The sequence below is a fragment of the Danio rerio genome, chromosome 21 (assembly GCF_052040795.2).
Source record: "Danio rerio strain M-AB ecotype USA chromosome 21, GRCz13ab, whole genome shotgun sequence".
Lineage (NCBI taxonomy): Eukaryota > Metazoa > Chordata > Actinopteri > Cypriniformes > Danionidae > Danio > Danio rerio.
In genome coordinates, this window is record NC_141041.1 from 15490237 (window position 1) to 15505436 (window position 15200).

The 15200-nt window shown below is 34.4% G+C and overlaps 1 protein-coding gene across 8 annotated transcripts in view; it reads right to left on the bottom strand.

Moving 5' to 3' along the window:
• Positions 1 to 15200, bottom strand: part of si:ch211-196i2.1 — a 143430-nt gene that overhangs the window by 25576 nt on the left and 102654 nt on the right. For all 8 annotated transcript variants that reach the window (XR_015520132.1, XR_015520131.1, XR_015520130.1 and 5 more), the window contains 5 exons: positions 11346 to 11390; positions 6699 to 6818; positions 4546 to 4584; positions 4409 to 4462; positions 4198 to 4251 (listed from right to left, as the gene is read on the bottom strand). Coding sequence is in view for 3 of the 8 variants with exons in the window: in XM_087300948.1 (XP_087157074.1) it covers positions 4198 to 4251; positions 4409 to 4462; positions 4546 to 4584; positions 6699 to 6818; positions 11346 to 11390 (312 nt within the window). In the remaining 5 variants the exon portion in view is untranslated. The remainder of the gene's footprint in view (positions 1 to 4197; positions 4252 to 4408; positions 4463 to 4545; positions 4585 to 6698; positions 6819 to 11345; positions 11391 to 15200) is intronic.

The following is a 15200-nucleotide window of genomic DNA, read 5'->3' on the forward strand; positions in this document are numbered from 1 at the left end:
TCCTTATAGATATAGAAAATATACATGTGGATCATAAATGCATAAAGTTCCTTTACCTGGTGCTATACTATATATTGTAATGTCTAACAGACTTTCAGTGCTACGTGCATACAGTGAGTCTACAGAGGAAAAATTTACACTTGGAGAATAGATGGGAACTAGACATAAATTTAAAGTCCATGTTAAACAGAAAGTGCTTAGATATTTATTTTAGCATTGAAGTATCTGAAAAACGTGTTGAGGTCAAGTGTTTGTGTTTTTTTCCCAAAGTATGTTATAGATATATATAAAATGCAGATACTAAATTAGTGTGGCTCATGACCTTTTGAGTATTGATTTACTTCCATCTAAAAAGGAATATTGAGTAGGGGGCGGGGCTTTCTTTTTTGCATATTATTCTATCATAGCAAACTAACAAAAAGAGGGGCATGGTTAAAAATATTGTGGCTGAAGACTCTTTTTTTGTCAAACTGATGTCAACAGAGAAGGACCACCTCACCAAATGTGGAAGCAAATGGTCAGATTTTGATTGAAGATGACCAAAACCCCCAAAAAATTCAGTGGATTAAACAGCACAGGTTAATATTATTAACACCTAAACAATAACAATGGGTGCTAGCAAATTACACATTATAAATGTTGATTTGACACATTATCAATGTTAATTTAGAATAGTATTACACAGTTAAATTGCACTGAAATATCTAAAGGTGAAGTGAAAAGCAATGTAAAGTGACATGTTAGTAGTTTAATAAAAACACAATAACATACTTTATGGATTATTTATTTGCAATATTGTTATGTTTTGTTAACCACAACATTTAAAGGAATGACATTCAGTGGTTTTAATAGTGAATAACACAACTAAAACCCTTTATAACAGAGATATATATGGTGCTGTTGCCATCCTAAAGCACACTGGTAATGTAAACATATTTAGTAATGTCTTGTAAATTTAAACAGGCAGAATTTAAAATCAGATATATGTCAAAATAACTGATAAGTGCATTCTGTATTGCCATATAAATGCAGCCAAAGGAAGCCGGAATTTATTTCCTAACATTAGATTAAAAAAAGCTGGGAGAATTTAACAATATGAAAATATATGTGGCTTGCAACAGCACCACCTGGAGGCATTCATTAGATCCTGTGGAGTGAGAAGCAAGCAAGCTTTTAGAGAGATAAATACACACCACTTGTGTGGCCAAACCAAAAAATAAGGCTTATTCTCTGAGCTGAAAGAGACCATAGACAAAACCCCATGTCTGTGACTGGCCACTATTTGAATTTGAAGTTATTTAACAATACATTGACCTCAGAAAGAAACCTGCACTGGTAGATCTTAAACCATTCAGATAAAAAAAAAAAATTGAGAAAATAAGGAACGTGTTACTATTTACACCATACAGACACACTCACATACAGGCTACAATCACTATCATTAGCTATGGGGGCTGCACAGCTAATAATAAGTGCAGATCTTTAAAAATTGAACACATTGGTTTCTGTGAGTAAACCCACATTGGTAGCACCTCTCTCTTCATCTGTCAGTTGCATTAAAAATTGAAATCCTGTTCAAAATCATGATGCTCCACAAAAATTGTATTATACTTGTCGGAAATTTGTTGTAAAATTGAATAATAACTTTTATTTATTTATTTTTTATTTTTTTTGCTGGAAGACTGTATAATGTGGAAAATGCTTCCATATCTATGGCTTTACCTAGACAGCTAAAATAGTCTTTTTGTCTATTTTAATGCCTTTTTTTGAAATTATATCCAGTGGTGGAAAGAGTACTGAAAAATTATACTCAAGTAACATTACTTGTCCAAAAACAAAGTAAAAGTATCTGTTGTAAATATTACTCATGTATGAGTAAAAAGTAGCCCCTTTTAAAGTATTCAGGAGTAGTCAGTATTACACAAGGTTGAATAATTTTTTACAGGCAATTTGGAGATGTGTGAAAATGCAACACTCTGTAGTGCATTACATTATTGTCTAAGGCCATTTGGCAATTTCAGTCATCATAAAGTAAACATCCTTCCTATCAGTGCCATGCAGTCTAAACAATCTCTGGGTAATGGTAGGTAAAGATTTTGGACATCTTCTTGGACACGATTAATGTTTCCAGATGATTTGTTGTATTTATAAATCGCATCATACTGAACGACTTCAAGACATGGAGGATTTACATTCTATGAGCGATTTGACTGGAATCACAGGACAGATTTATCTACTCAGCCAATCATCGTAGACAAGGAAAAATAAACTAGTGACCGCAGGTTGAGGGAAAATAGTGGAGTAAAAGTACTGATACTGCACTAAAAATGTACTCAATTGTCCCTTTCTTAATCTGGGGTTGCCACAGGGGAATGAACCGCCAACTTATCTAGCACATGTATTACGCAGTGGATGCCCTTCCAGTTGCAACCCAACACTGGGAAACCTGTGCCGCATGTCTTTGGACTGTGGGGGAAATCAGAGCACACGAAGGAAACCCACGCGAACGTGGGAGGAACATGCAAACTCCACAGAGAAATGCCAACTGACCCAGCCAAGGCTCGAACCAGCGACCTTCTTGCTGTGAGGCGACAGCACTACCTAATGCGCCACTGCGTCACCACAGTAATTTGAGTATTTGTAATTTGTTACTTTGAACCACTGATTATATCTAACTGCAAAGTTATGAATGCAATTTTGCTCTTCTTGATCTGAACTATCATTCTTCTGACATGTCTGTATGTCTCTCTGCTCCCTCAAATGACAACTCATACTACTTGATCAAATGCTAACAGCATTTAAGTTTAGCAGTCGGGAAGCACAAATGTGAAGTGTCAGTCACATTAAACAAACCACAACGAGGAATGCAGATACAAGGAGCCTTGTTTATATCTGTGGTTAAAACTCAGAAATGATGGGAGGGGTTGTGTTTTCCTTTCCCAAACAGTTTAATAAAAGGGCAGCTACTTAATTGCCACTAATTTGAGGTGACACAAGTACTCTGACAAAAAAAAAAGCAAATATGTACACAGCATGCTTTTCTTACATAAAGGGCTCTATTTTGACGGTCCATGCGCAGAGCGCAAAACGCAGGGTGCAAACGCTTTCAGGGCGTGTCAGAACGCATTTTTGCTAATTTAAGGACGGGAAAATCTGCTTTGCGCAATGGTGCATGGTCTAAAAGGGTTGAGTTTATTTTCTTAATGAGTTATAGGTGTGTTTTGAGAATAAACCAATTAGTGTCTCATCTCCCATTCCCTTTAAGAGCCAGCTGCGTCACAGCAAGAGCGCATTCGCTATTTACAGGACACAAAGTTAGTCTAAGTGGAAAAAATGAGCATTTCACTAGCAAACAGTTAACAGTTAACAGTTTTTTAACAGAAAACTGTTAAACAGAGCATCTACTGCGTGAGAATAAGAGATAATCGATCTACTTTCACATTCACTCTTGGATAGGGAAACCTTTACGCACAGACATCAATTAGTCTATAAATAAATAATTGTGTTTGTTAAGCGCAAATATTAGTTTCAGTAATAACATTATAAAAAGAAAATTGTTATGAATGAACTAAAAAAGCCTCCCGAGATGAAGAAGACATAAAAGCAGTGATTTTTCATATTTATGTAGGCTAGAAAATGGTCTTATTTCTGGTTCAAATATAAAAAAAAATTATTCAATCAAGAAGCTTTGTCTAGACAAGTAAAACATATTGTCTTGTTTTCTGAAACAATATGTGGAAATTAAGTGAGTTTTTCATTAAAAAAGCAGAATAATCTGCTAATGGAGTAAGCAAAATAACATTTTGAAAGAAGATGAATTTGCTTACCCCGTTAGCAGATTATTTTGCTTGTTTTAAAGAAAAACCCACTTAATTTTGACATATTATTTCTAAAAACAAGACAATTTATTTTATTTGTCAAGAAAATGCTTCTTGATTTAAGATTTGTTTGATACTTAGAATAGAAACTAAAAACACCAATTAAGAAAATAATTTTGCAGTGTATCTATTTACAACTATGTTGGCATACTATCATTCTTTTTTGTGTTATGAATACACTAACATTATAATTAAAGACATTATTTTAATACACACTTAAAGTAGTAGGTATCCTACCTGCATGTACCCCTAATAAAATAATGACTTTGCCTTAGAAAGTGCCACTAAAAATCTAAACAAATTGACAATAGGATATTACCATGTCTCCCATTCGTCCTGGGGGTCCTCGTTCACCTGGTTCCCCAGGTGGCCCCTAGTAGAAGAAGTAAAGACAGAGATGATGATTTAGCAGGGCAGGTGTTGTCATCTGAGCTCAGGAAGTTGTGAGCTACATAACACAGGTGTCGCTGAGCCTCATCAAAGCTTTATTAAAGCAGCTGCTACAGACAGACAGACATGATCTGCCTCACCTGTGCCCCAGGTTTTCCCATCTCTCCTTCCGGACCAGGCAGACCTTGTGCTCTCTACAAGCTCACAGGAAACAGAACAGAGTCAGAGTCGTGTTCAGAAATATAAGCAATCTCATAAAGATGAACTGTATACTTACAGGCCAGCCTGCAAGAAGAAGCTGGAAGAATGATGTTTGCTGGAGGACAGAGAGAAAGAGAGATGTTATCATCATATGACTATCAACAGGGCTTGATATTACCTTTTTTGATCACCAGCCACAGTGGCTAGTAGTTCTCCATTACTAGTCACTCGCCGTTTTCACTAGCCACAACTTTGTTGTAGGGAAAATCTATACTATATGCATAAATTTGACTTTGGCATGCTAAAATTACTTGATTAAAATTTAGTTTAATTTCCACATGCCTCCTGGATCATTTAACTTTTTTTCTATGTTTTGACCCTCCTCAATGAGCATGAGCAAATAGGATGTGGTTTCATAATGTCGCATTGCAGTTATTTTTTATTTGACTTTTTAGGGCTTATCACTAAGGATTTACCTTTTTTTTCTCTGGCCACACCAAATAAATTAATTCCTTGCCACAAATTTTAAATAATGGATCAAAACAAGCAAAACATAATTTTTATTCAACAAATATGTTCAGAAAAAAACAATTGACATTTAAAAAAAATAAATAAATCTCATGTATCTAAAGCTATACACAGCAGTCTGTCCAAACAAAAAGTCCCAGATCACCAGTTATTATACTATTGACGTAAAGTTAATTTCCTATTAAAGCAATGTTATTGTAAAGGATGATAATTGAACCACATTCAACAGATGCAACGGGTAGAAAACGGGGCGGGTCAGGCAGCGGGACAACCAATGCTGAATATAAGCGGGAGCGATTGGGTTCGGACTAAAACCTGGTGGGAGTGAGATTCAAAATTTAGTCCCACGCAGATCTCTACATTCAAGCACTACAAAAAAGTGGAAATCTGATGTAATTGATGCATTCAGACATTCTTCCCCAGAGTATATGCAGTCCAAGCTCCTTCTTTTTGTTTCTTTTTATACATATTAAAGGGGTAGTTTAACTTGCTATCAAAATACTACAATTTAATAATATTTATTATAATAATTATTATTATTCTGTCCCAAGCCTTGCTTAACCAAAAGTTTAGCCAAAAGAAAGCAGATTGAGTAACTTTAGTGACTTTACTGGCAGTTGTTCTTCATAATATCTTTCTTTCTAAAACTACAACAAAGAGCGGAAAAGTATAAAGCAGTCAAATTTTACTAATGCACATTTTATACAAATCTTAATATGACGAAAATCTATTAAATGAGGCCATTTGAATCGAATTTTAGCAAAATAATCATATTTACACCATCATCTTAATGTGTAAGCCAATGAGATGTGTTTGTAAAACCAATACAGGTGGTATAAAACTAATTATAATCAAATGACCTATGAATATTTTCAAAAATAAAGCTTTAGTAAAAATAGAGAACTTACAGACACGTACAGTGGTCATAATATGTGACTAAACAATTCAAAAATATTAATTATTGATTCAATCTCGCAGAATCCACCAGTTACTAATGCAAAATACATAATTTTGTCACTCCTTTTCTATTCTTAAACCTTTATATATCCGAGAAGTCACTTTAATAAGGGCAAAAGCCATGGCTGTTCTATTCTAGTCTGACTTAAGCTTTAATGATGTATTCGCATCCAACCAGACTCAAAACTTAAAAGCTGCCCTGTAAACTACAAAGGCAGCATCTTGCACACATGGACACACATCCCAAAACGTGCAGCGAGGTCATAGGCTGTTTTTAATTAGACAGAGGTTTTGGTTATCGCAGAGGAGATGTTTTCATAGATACCGAAGTGGAAACTGACATGGAGGCTGAGACTGATTGATTGTGTTGAGGTGACCTTGCAAAAAAGTGGATCTCCTTCCTGCTTTTCCTCTTCAGTTACAGAAATAACGTATGACCTCATGTGGCAGCAAAAGTAGAGAAAGCCCTTGGAATTTTTTAGATGTACAGTATGGGGCTGTTCAAAGGCTGTAAGGAACAAATGCCCCTATTACAGCAACAAGATCAAAATTCCTTCCTCTTTCTCTCTTTTCTCTTTCTCTGAGCACCTTTATTCAATCATGGCTGTGGTGCTTCTCTGAGCTATTACACAAGATACAGCTGTGCACTGGCTGACACTTTAAAGTTTTATTTTGTGGACATATAATGGAACATTTTGACAGATAAAACCAAAGACAGAACTAAAAAGAAATGACAGAACTCACCTGAAATGCAGCCCAGTCTTCAGGTGTGTTTCTCCATAGGTAGAATGTGGGCAGGCCGGGTGGTCCTGGGGGTCCCAGGAATCCAGGGCGACCTGGACGACCCCTAACACCAAAGGCACCCTAAAATAAAAACATTGTGGCAATAATGAGAACTGTATTACTTTAAAATAAACTTTGTTCTTTAATACAATTATAATCCTAAACCAATATCAAACGTGATGAAAGCTCCGCTGTTAGAGCGAAAAACAACATTCCATCGCACATCTGTATTGTATAAGCAGGCAAATGGCGCATGTTGTAAAACAGCACTGTACATAATAGATCAATTCAGTTTAGACACCACCAGATAACTGATAAATTATTATTCCACTTTCAACTCTGAAGTTATAATTGCATTCTGTTTTCCAGATGTAAATAAGAGTGCTTGCAAATACGAGGCTCTGCAATTTTTCAAAATAAAAAAAAAATCACCCCTTTTTCATTTAGGAAGAAATGTAGGATTTTTACCCTTGCATGGATGCATTGAATTAATCAAAACCATTCTGAAGGATCACTTGACACTGAAGACTTGTAATTTCTTTACATCACAGCAATAAAATGTACATTTTAACATTAAAACAGAAAACTCATTCATTCATTTTCTTGTCGGCTTAGTCCCTTTATTAATCCGGGGTCACCACAGTGGAATGAACCGTCAACTTATCCAGCAAGTTTTTACGCAGCAGATGCCCTTCCAGCCGCAACCCATCTCTGGGAAACATCCACACACACTCATACACTACGGACAATTTAGCCAACCCAATTCACCTGTACCGCATGTCTTTAGACTGTGGGGGAAACCAGAGCACCCGGAGGAAACCCACGCGAAGGCAGGGAGAACATGCAAACTCCACACAGAAACGCCAACTGAGCCGAGGTTCGAACCAGCGACCTTCTTGCTGTGAGGGGACAGCACTACCTACTGCCCCACTGCCTCGCCCAAAACAGAAAACTGTTCATCTAAATCAGAGGTGCCCAAAGTTTTTCCTATGAAGGGCCAATAACCAAACTTGATTGAGGGCTGTGGGCCGATTACATACCAAAAAGTATGACAATACATTTGTCTGAGGGGAAACTTTCCTAAAAGTTTTACTTTAAATCATATAAACTAACGCAGTATAATTTTTTACATTTTATACTGAACTTATTACAGATAAAACATAAGCAATCCCATTTAAAACACAATGGAGTTCAATGCTGAATACACTAGTCGAGCTGCTCCTGCCTTGACCTTGATTTTCTCATAGATGACTTGTGCATTGTCCTCTATGTCAAGTGACAGTATTTACATTTTAAAAGTCTGATTCATATGCAACATCTAATTGAATTATTTCATTCCAGCAGGCTTTTTTTGTAGCTCATCGATAAAACAAAGAAACAATAGGTTATGATAAATTCGAAATGACAATCTAGGGCAATGACATTCGCCCCAACCACCTCCCCATCATTCTTACTCTTTTCAGATGGAATGGCGGGCCAAATCAAAGGTTAGCAAGGAACAATTTTGGGCCCTACTCTGGGCATCTCTGATCTAAATTGTAATACATTTTTATAATATACTGTATCTTTTGTTACCTTATTTTGTTCAAATAAATGCAGCCTTGATGATCACTAGAGACTTCAAACATTTTTATCCTCAAGACCTAAAACTCGAGCAGTAATGTACTGTATATAGCGTTAAAGTTACATTTATGTGCTTCAGTTTGATAAAATGCTGCATCAAATCCTCTTTTCCATGGTCATGACACTTTATGCCATATTTAAAGCCTAAAGGTCTGCTGCTGTCAGGATGTGCTAAAGACACAGTGAAATATGAAGCAATGAAAAAAGAGTGCAAAGTTATTTTTCAGCTTTAGAAGTGGAATGATGGCAATCATTCAAGCTGAACATGTCATTTTTATGTCTATGTTCAAAAAGTGGGAATGACAGTTAAGGGTTTTAAATGCTCTATCATTAATTTGATACAAGTATTTAAACCCCTTAACGGTAGTTCCCACATTTGAACATAGACATGAAAATAGCATGTTCAACTTAAAGGATTGCCAGTCTTCAAGGCTTCAGAGCATAGATTTAATCTTGGTGTCATTTTAAAGAAGACAGATGTCAGATTGCAGATGGATTTCAAAAAGAATCTAAATAAACTAAATATAAGTGCCTTTAGGTTTATAAAAATATTAAAACAATACATGTATATTGTATCATATATAATATGTATTTTACAAAACTTGCTTTAGCTATGGAAGTTTTTTCCTAACAAAATTTAAGTGAAAATTCAAATGCCTAAAAAGTTCAAATAATAAATCTCAAAACAACTACCCGAATGATAAATCAAATGTATTTAATATTTCATTTTCATAAACAACTATATAAACCTGTAATGATTAAATGACAAATCATATGCAATTGAGGAGTGCCAATCAACTAGTCTGGGCAGAGCTTTAAGGAAAAAGAGTTTGGTGACAACTACCAGAAGCGCTATGACTTTTCAAGACGTAATTTCAGATCTGACTGCCTTATTCCAAGACTTTACTCATTTATTTTAACACATTTAGTGGTTTCTGTGTTAAGTGCTTGTCTTTTTTCTTCCTCAAATCCATATTAGCCTAAACAAATGTTAATTAAAAATAATTTAAAGTTGATATCTCAAAGAATTAGCTTTTATTTGGGGCGCAGCACAAGATGACATTCAGTTTCCATTGGCGGCTACATAATGGCGCCCCTATTTCTGCGTATGTTTTTAAAAAAATGAATCTTTTGATGAACATTGGATGATTTGACATCAAACTCTAAAGTAGTAAGGAGAATTTAGCCTCTAAAATCATCTAAAATAAAATGTGTATTATGAAATTGTGGGAAAAAATTTATAGTGGATTGCTTAAGCAAAGTAATGCTTTGCGGCTGAGTATTGGGCATAACTGTTGCTAGAAAAATTGATCAAAAATCAGTCACCAGATTTGGACACTAGAAATGTTAAGCTTTCAAATGCTTTTCAAAATTTTTAAGCTTTTCAAATTTTACACATGTATTTAAAAAAAATTTAAGTGTAAATGGTCCCACAGGTTTACCACGTAACAAAAATTGTGTTAGAATATGTATTCAGAAGTCTTACACTTTTCCAACGATATATAGTTTGTCATGCTTATATTAGGATTTAATTGGAATATCGTGAAGTAAACATGAGGCTCTCAATGGCAGCACAGTGACAGTTAAGGGATTACCTCATTTTGCACTTTGAATGTGTTTTCAGTAGATTACATACATCTTATCATCAACAACTCTGCTTCTTTGAGACCTAATTAACACTGGTTAATGGGCTGCATTGAATATTATGTAAATGAGCAGACCTGTCTTCTAATTTGCTTATTGTCACAGCAAAACATAACTAAAACTTAAAGTACAAGTTACACTGGTCCCTAGTACAGTCTAATGCATATTTACATTTTAAAGGCGGCTGTAGATTTTTAAAGAGATGCAAGAAAACATAATAATTTAATGTACAATTAAATGCTATAAATACAGCATATCAGGATTCAGTTTGCAAATATCACAAAGTTAACTGAGTTTTGAACGCTGAATTGATAAACATTGCATAAATGGGATTTAAATATTTTTGGCACTAAACAGTTTGTGAAAATCTTTCGTCATCCAAGCAATAAAAACTATTAAATTAGCCTTTAAAAATGAAATATGGCCATCTTTACTGGACCAACATTTATTTACCATTACAGAATATTTATTCTAATGTAAATTTTATTATTTTACTATTTATACTTTCAAACTTTTCTTACTTTTAGTTATTTTATTGTATGTGCTTTGGCCATTTTGTTTTATTTAGTTATTTTTATTTATTTATTTATTTATTTATTTATTTATTTATTTATTTATTTATTTATTTATTTATTATCAAATTTTATACTTTAACTGCAAACTTAACATAATTAACATTAATTTCCTTCCAAAAATTAAATGTAGTACTTCCAAAGTTTTTTTTTTTTACTGTATGTGCTTTGGTCATTTATTTATTTATTTATTTATTTATTTATTTATCAATTCATTCATTTTTGTAATTTTATAATTTTATACTGTAACTGCAACATTTTTCATCCAACATTATATTTAATTTTATTTGTATCCACATGAACAATGCAAGAAAGTCCAAATTCAGTTTGCACAAAAGTTGACTAAACTTTTAATGCCGAATTGATAAACGCTTTATAAATAGGAGACCTTGAATCCTTTAATGTTATATTTATTAATAAAAAGTGAAATTTAAAAAAGAATAAATAAAGAGCAAGAATCTGAGGAAACATCCAAATTTATAATCATTTATCTGCGACTATATGAACAGGGAAATAAGACTATCAGCATGTCTTCGCAGGCTCTCCTGCTGGCATTTAGATTTGTGTTTGGCCTGAACAAATGAGAGCTGTCTTCTGAAGTGACAAAGGTCATAAAAAGACACGAGAGGTGAGACGGTCATGACCACAGGCATGCGAACTTTCAGTGAACTTCAGTAGTATGCTCTATGACCTCGGCTTGCTTTCATTCACTATGACACTGACCATTCCAATACATTTCTCGTTAGTAAACACTCTCTGATTAGCATACCTTATCTCCTTTGGGTCCAGGATAGCCAGGATTCCCAGGACACCCCTAGAAAGGAGATTAAAATAAATAAATAAATATACAAAGCAACATCTAAACAAATAAAACAAGAACAACTGTCATTTTTAACAGCAACCAAGCTCATTTAACAGATGTATCGCTGACAGAAAGGATAGACAAGCAATAATTATCAGGATTAAAAAAAGACTATACTCAATAACACAACTATTCAAAGTTTAGAGGCCAAACTCTCAAATAAAAGCCATTAATTTTACACTCTGGCACTCTGACCAGGGTAATATGAGCACATTGTTAAAATTAAACCTAAGCATTTAAACCATCACATCAAAGCTGGCTTCCTGCAGAATGATAACTGTTTTTTATGTTTTGCATTTAAAACCATTCACACCCTACACAACCAAATCAATTCAAATTTAAATGACTGGTTTAACCTAACAGTTAAGTTTGTCCATATTTGATCCAAAGCTAGGTTACAACAGCAGAGCCTTTATTTTTTTAAGAGTGCACAAACAATTACAATCAATTTGATTTTATGGCACTAAACAGTTTGTGAAAAGATATATATATATATATATATATATAATTTTATTCCTTAACTGCAAACTATATATTCTAACATATAGATTTTCTTCAGAAAACTAAATTTAGTACTTGTAATACTGTATGTGCTTTTGTCAGTTTATTTATTTTTTATTTATTTTTTTTATTTTATATTTATTTATTTGTTTACTTTAATTTACTTTTGTGTATTTATTTATTTATTTATTTATTTTATCTTAATTTTTATTTTATATTTATTTGTTTATTTTATACCTTAACTGCAAAACTGTAGCATCTAACATATGGTTTCCTTCTGAAAACTAAATGTATTACTTCCAAAGTGATTTTTTTCAGTTTTAGTATTTGTACTACTGAATGTGATTTGGTCATTTTTGTGTAATTTTAAAATTTTTTTAATTTAGTTTTTTATTAATTTATTTATTAATTTTTCGTTCGGCTTAGTCCCTTTATTCATCAGGAGCCTTCACAGCGGAGTGAACCACCAACTTATCCAGCATATGTTTTACAAGGCAGATGCCCTTCCAGCTGCAACCCAGTACTGGAAAACACCCATGCACTCTTACATTCACACACATTCACTACTGCCAATTTAGTGGATTCAATTCTCCTTTAGTGCATGTCTTTGGACTGTGGTGGAAACCCGAGCACCAGGAGGAAATCCACGCCAACATGTGGAGAACATGCAAACTTCACACAGAAATGCCATCTGAACCAGCCGGGATTTGAACCAGTGAACTTTTTGCAGTGAGGCAACAATGCTGACCACTGAACCACTGTGTTGCCCTTATTTATTTATTTAGTTATTTTATACCTTAAATGCAAACTATATCATCTAACATTGCCTTCCGAAAACTAAATGTAGTACTTCTTTCACGATCACCAGCAATCCAGGCTTGCAGATCCCTGGTAAACATTCACTTTTACCCTGACTACAATCCTGTCACCTCATGACTACAAATCTTGTTATGCACCTCATACACACCTGTTCTGGTTAACCGATGATTACACACGCACACAGCTGGGAGCTGCTCAAGAACTTATTACTCAGACTATATAGACTGCTTACTTTGTCACACAAATTGCTGAGTCTTGTTGGTTTATACCCTTTAACATTGCGAAGCGGTTTCCTTATGTAGTCTTTATTTGTTTGACCAAAACCTTGTTTTCTTATTTATGTTGTCTGCTGCCTGTATAGAACATTCGCCTGTTACCTGACTATGCTTCCAGATTTCCCTGTATGTACTAGTGGTGGGTAAATTGAGGCTGAAACACTGAAACGGCTGAAGCAAATGTGTCGAAGCTGCAAAACGTTTTGAATCTTTTCTCTACAGTGACGCCTAGTGGCTAATTATATGTGTTGCTCTGAAACAGCCTCAACAAAGAAACAGTTAAGCAAATTGAGATAATAAACCCCATGTTGTAGAATTGAGGTTTTAAGTGATTAGTGGAGCGGTGAGAGTTCCAGACTAGCATGCAGAGATAATGTGTTCGAATCCAGGGTGATTCAGTAATAAATATTAGTTTGTAAATGCTCTGTTCTTGTAACCTGTTTTGTTTTAACATTGGTCTGACATCTGAATGAACACTTTGTGAATAAATATGTATTTTTTTGATCATGAAACATAAAATAGCATTATTAAAATAAGTCAAATTATATTTTCAGAGTATCTGTACAAGTATTCGTACAAGTTCAAACTTGGGCTATTTGCAGCACAGTTACTCTGTGCACATGCACGGCCGACTGGGTTACATGAGGTAGAGGATTACCCTGACCCTGTCAGTGAAACGCAGATTCGTCAGGTCTCAACCGCTTTTAAAATGACCAATGCTTTAAATGACTTTAGTTATGTGACCTGATGTTTCGAAACATTTTAGTCACATAACCTGGGTGTTTTGAATCACCTTAATCACGTGACCTGGGTGTTTCGGATCATGCTTTAGTGCAGTGTTTCAAAACACTTGCGGTTCAAGATCTCGACACTATGTCGAAACATCAGTTTCATGTCAACCATCCCTATTGTTTAGTCTCTCTGTGTTTGACCCTTGCCTTGTTCTGTTGTTTAAGTTGTCTACCGCCTGTATCAACCATTTGTCTGTAACCTGACTACACTTCCAGATTTCCTTGTACAGCCTATGTACCCATTTGCTCTTGTGTTTGACCATTGTCTGTCTTACGACTCTGAATAAAGCTGAGCATGGATCCTCTCTCCGTTGTCATCCAACTCTCCCTTGTGGTTACAAATTCCAAAGCTATTGTTGTTTTTAGTGTTAGTATTTGTATGACTGTATGTGCTTTGGTCATTTTTATTTTATTGTATTTATTTAAACGTTTTTCTATTTTTATCATTTATACCCTAACTGTATTGTTTTTCATCTAACATTTATATTTTATTTAACTATACAGAAACAACAACATTGCATTACAATATAATATTCTAACTCCAGTATAGACATTTTCAAAAAATATTACATTTGAACACTAAGGGCTCTATTTTGACGGTCCATGCGCAGAGCGCAAAACGCAAACGCTTTCAGGGCGTGTCAGAACGCATTTTTGCTAATTTAAGGACAGGAAAATCTGCTTTGCGCCGTGGCGCATGGTCTAAAATGGTTGAGTTTATTTTCTTAATGAGTTATAGGTGTGTTTTGAGAATAAACCAATTAGAGTCTCATCTCCCATTACCTTTAAGAGCCAGCTGCGTCGCGCCAAGAGCGCATTCGCTATTTACAAGATGTAAAGTAAGTCTAAGTGGAAAAACTGAGCATTTCACTAGCAAACAGTTAACAGTTTTTTTTTTTTTTAACAGAAAACTGTTAAACAGAGCATCTACTGCATGAGAATGAGAGATAATCGATCTACTTTCACTTTCGCTTTTGGATAGGGAAACCTTTATGCAGACATCAATTAGTCTATAAATAATTAATTGCGTTTGTTAAGTGCAAATATTCGTTTCAAAACTATTGTTAAATTCAGTTCTAATTTCCAGCAAATGAATAAATGAACAATATTAACGAAGTGTGCTCAAAAACCTGAGTTATATCCTAAAACACATGCTTTGCCCCATATGGTCTAAAACCTGACAGGTGGGCAAATCTAAGCTAGTTTTTAATAAAACAAATATAAATATGAATATAATAAATAATACTGCTAATAATAATAACATTATACAAAAGCAAATTGTTATGAAAGAACTGAACAAGCCTCCCGAGTTGAAGACATAAAAGCAGTGATTTTTCATATTTATGTAGGCTAGAAAATAATATGTTTTATAATAT